Here is a 4,592-nt window from a genome sequence, read left to right on the forward strand (position 1 = left end):
GATGTTCAGCGACACTAAGAGTTCTTGATGATATGTTGATGACTAGTGGTGGATTACCTGAGACCGAGTCACTCTGTAGAAGTCTGTGTCTCTTTTTCCGTTGGCTCCTGCGGGTCCTCTTCTTCTTTGCTGTCGGCGTCTTCTCTGGCCTAAAAAATTGCTTGGTCCACCGAGGTTGTCACGTCTGTCAGTGTCGGAACCTGAAGTAGAAGGATCGTTAGAGGAATGGTAGTCTGACCTAGTAGTGTTAGGGCGGAAAGTGGATCTATCCTGCCAGTGGTAGACCCGATTGTTTTCGTAATCGTCCGAGTCTCTTTGGAACTTAATCCTCTTTCTATTTTCTGTGTCCCGTCTATGTTGGTCAGTGACCGTCTTAATCCTGGTTTTCAAAGTGTCCAATTCTTCAGTTGTGCTAGAAGAAGACAATTCTTCAGGACATAAATTACATAATTTACTAAGTTGAGTGCCAAGTTTCTTATCTATCATTTATCTACTGGTGTGGGAAACCTATCTTGTGCACCAATACAGTTGTGCCACGGTATACTTCACTATTGACTCTCCTTTTCGTGAGCACGCTGTTTAATATGTCATCACTGACATTTTCATACAACCCTGATGAAACTAATAATATACTCTCTAAGTTAAATCTCTCTAGTGATTTCCTCAAAATTCCCCCGAGAGAAACAAGAGGGAGGGATCTGGAGCGCGAACAGCGACGCCAGATCAATTTAGAACTCCACTGTGCTACGCTTACCGAATACCTGCGTGTAAAGAGAATACCAAGAGGACTCAGGGTCCCTCTTCGCCCGACTCTTTTCAGTGACTGTCCTGAGTTTTGCCTGAAATACGAGCAAATACTAAATAAATGCTCATTTGACTTAATGACTCTTACGGTAGAACACCTACAGGGAGCCATCGCTTCCAGTAAAGACACCATTAAAAATATTGAGACACAATTGTCTTCTTCTAGCACAACTGAAGAATTGGACACTTTGAAAACCAGGATTAAGACGGTCACTGACCAACATAGACGGGACACAGAAAATAGAAAGAGGATTAAGTTCCAAAGAGACTCGGACGATTACGAAAACAATCGGGTCTACCACTGGCAGGATAGATCCACTTTCCGCCCTAACACTACTAGGTCAGACTACCATTCCTCTAACGATCCTTCTACTTCAGGTTCCGACACTGACAGACGTGACAACCTCGGTGGACCAAGCAATTTTTTAGGCCAGAGAAGACGCCGACAGCAAAGAAGAAGAGGACCCGCAGGAGCCAACGGAAAAAGAGACACAGACTTCTACAGAGTGACTCGGTCTCAGGTAATCCACCACTAGTCATCAACATATCATCAAGAACTCTTAGTGTCGCTGAACATCACGTATTACAGAAGGGACTCTCTTTCTGTCCCTCATACAAATTTGACACCTTTAACATGGACATGGACTTACACCGATTTTACCGTCGTCTAAGATTGCTTGTACACTTCGAGTCCTCTGAGGCCCCACTTGCCTCCTTGTCAAACCCTGGGGGTCCCCTTATTTCCTCTCTGAGCTTAGGTCTACGTACCAAGAGTACTTATAGACCCCCCAAAGGTTCTCACGCTGTAGAGACCTTTATTGAATTTGTCGACCAGGCTTTTGGCAAACTCCGTCAGGACATTGAGACACACAAATTACATACCTCTCCTAACCTCAGCGCCCTTGACTTTCAAGCCCTACAGTCACTGCGCAACGACAATGACATAATAATCAAGCCGGCCGACAAGGGCGGGGCTATAGTTGTTATGAATAAGTCTGACTATACCAAAGAGATTTACCGACAACTGAATGATAGTAGTGTCTACCAACGACTGCCAACAGACCCCTCTACCACCATCAGGGGACAAATCGATGACACACTCATCCCGTATGTTGAGGAGGGTGTCATTGATGCCAAAACACGCGAATACCTAATCAAAACCCATCCAATCACACCGGTATTCTACGTACTACCTAAAGTACACAAAAATCTCGAAAATCCTCCAGGCCGCCCAATAGTGGCCTCCACAGAATCGATACTTTCCCCCCTTGCCATCTTCCTGGAAAAAATACTTACCCCTCTTATACGTAAATTACCATCCTTCCTGCTCGACACAGGTGACTTTTTACACCAACTACAGGGACTAACCTCCCTTCCAGGAGATCTGCTACTAGTCTCCTTCGACGTTAAGGACCTTTATACTTCGATTCCCCACTCACAAGGGATCCGTAGCGTTAAACATCTTCTTGATACTTCACAATTAAATCCACGCATCATTGACCTCTGTCTTGATCTACTGACTATAGTACTGACAAAAATTTTTTTTATGTTTGAAGACCAATTTTTTCTACAGACCAAAGGGACCGCCATGGGCTCAAATGTAGCCCCGCCCTATGCAAATAGCTACATGGCCCTGTTTGAAGAAGAAATCGTGTACCCTGACCCATTATTTCAGGCCCATTGCCCCTTCTGGAAACGTTACATCGATGACGTTTTTTGTCTATGGACTGGTACACCTCAAACCCTAGATCTTTTCTTCCATACACTTAATACGGCTTGGCCGGGTCTGACTTTCACCATTACGAGCAGCACACAACAGGTTAACTTTCTAGACACCTTGGTTATGAAGGATGAGCTGGGAGTTCTAAAAACCGACTTGTATACCAAACCCACTGATAGAAATAGTCTCCTACATTTTCAAAGCCAACACCCCATCGCCACCAAAAAATCAATTCCTCGGTCCCAGTTCAAGAGGATACAGAGAATCGTTACCGAACCCGAACAACTGAAAGTCAGAACAGATGAGATGTATTCCAAATTTAGGGAACGTGGATATCCCCCTGCCCTACTATCTGAGGCAATCAATCCTATAACTAATGTGCGCCCACCAGCCAATAAAAGAGTTCCATTTGTCCACATCTATCACCCGTATGTACATATTCTCCACCATACGATCAGACGCCACTGGAACATACTACGCACAGCACACCCGGGCATTCCTGAATTTCAGGAACATTTCTTACCATGCTACAAACGCCCTACCAATGTCCGTGACTCCCTGGTCAGAGCAGATTTTGGGGGTAATAGACAGGACACCTCACAACGATTTCTGAACAAACCCAAAAATGGCACTTTCCCGTGCCTGCACTGCAACCAGTGCAACAATGTCATCAGGGGAGACCATTTCTACCACCCTCATTCGGGCAGGAGATACAAGATAAAATGTTATTCCACCTGCGACACTACTTTTGTAGTCTATGCTATAAAATGCCCTTGCGGCCTTTTGTATATTGGGGAAACTACCCAACCTATCAAATCTCGCATCTCCAAACACAAGTCAACTATACGTTGCCAAAATATGCTATTGCCACTCCCCCATCATTTCATCTCCAAGAGACACCATATATCACAACTCAAGTTTCAGGTCCTTGAGCATATCCCGGCCCCTAGACGGGGAGGAAACAGAATTGATCTCCTAAAAAAGAGGGAGGCATACTGGATTCATGAATTACAGACCTTAGCACCGAAAGGCTTGAATAGAGATTATGACCCCCTAGCTTTTATCTAATATACTTCATGCCAGTATTGGTTGGTGGTTTGATACGTATAACATGGTTCTCTCTCCAGGTTAAGATTATTATTTCTGTGATGTATGCGATTCTAATTTATTTATCTCTTTCTACAGAGTCGCCTTTACTGACAACTTCACGCAAGTCACCTCCTGACCCCTCCCCTCCCTTGGACTGTCCTATCCCATTGCCCCCTACCCGACTGCTCTACATCCATCCCCCCTAGGTATACAGTTCATTAATGATGGTCTAATATAATGTATTTTTTCCATTCATAATGGCATTAAAGAGGTCCTTTCCTGTATTATCTATGTATAGTGCTATTTTCCTGTCTACAACATTACCTAATAGGTTCCTAGTCCGTCGTTACTGTATACATAGCAATATAGACCAGCATCGCTCCTTTTTAGTCTGAGGCCACAACATCGGACATCCTATGCATACATAGCTAACTATATGCTTTGCACAATAACAGGTAGCCAGCACTACATTGGGCTGGACACCTTTATCCATGACAGTGTCACTAGCCATGCCCACTAAATGTTCCCATACTAGGCGCACTGAGCTATCCTAACACCGCAGTGTAGCCAGTAACCATGACTACACTCAGCACAATCATACACCGGAAGTCGGCGCCGCTACGGACACACACTTCCGGCTCTGGGTGAGATACACATGGCTTTCACTGCGCTTGTTGTCAGTGTCCATGACAACAATCAGCGCTCGGGATTACCGGAAGTACGCGTCACTATCCATGACGCACTTCCTCTATCGGACTTGCAGTCCGTCCCGCCCCCCGGCTACTTAAACGTGCCGGATCACACACATGCCATTCAACTAGCGGCGGATACCGCGTTGAGGCATTCCAGCTACACACCGCACATGGGTAAGTCCTTCCCCCACCTTTAGTGCTCACCTCACATCATATGCTAATGAGGTCATGTTACCTATACCCACACTATTACATTGCAGGCAACGTGGTCAATCCAATACGCCCGT

At 45.3% G+C, this 4,592-nt stretch overlaps 1 protein-coding gene across 1 annotated transcript; it reads left to right on the plus strand.

The window, feature by feature from the left end:
• The first annotated feature begins 464 nt into the window (after positions 1-464).
• On the plus strand, positions 465-4,157 carry LOC143773450 (uncharacterized). The gene is made up of 2 exons (XM_077260899.1): positions 465-1,325; positions 3,710-4,157. Exons 1-2 carry the CDS (start codon positions 585-587, stop codon positions 3,722-3,724), a joined length of 756 nt encoding a protein of 251 aa, XP_077117014.1. The 5' UTR covers positions 465-584; the 3' UTR covers positions 3,725-4,157.
• The last annotated feature ends 435 nt before the right edge of the window (positions 4,158-4,592 follow it).

Source organism: Ranitomeya variabilis, chromosome 5, assembly GCF_051348905.1.
Source record: "Ranitomeya variabilis isolate aRanVar5 chromosome 5, aRanVar5.hap1, whole genome shotgun sequence".
Classification (NCBI taxonomy): Eukaryota; Metazoa; Chordata; class Amphibia; order Anura; family Dendrobatidae; genus Ranitomeya; species Ranitomeya variabilis.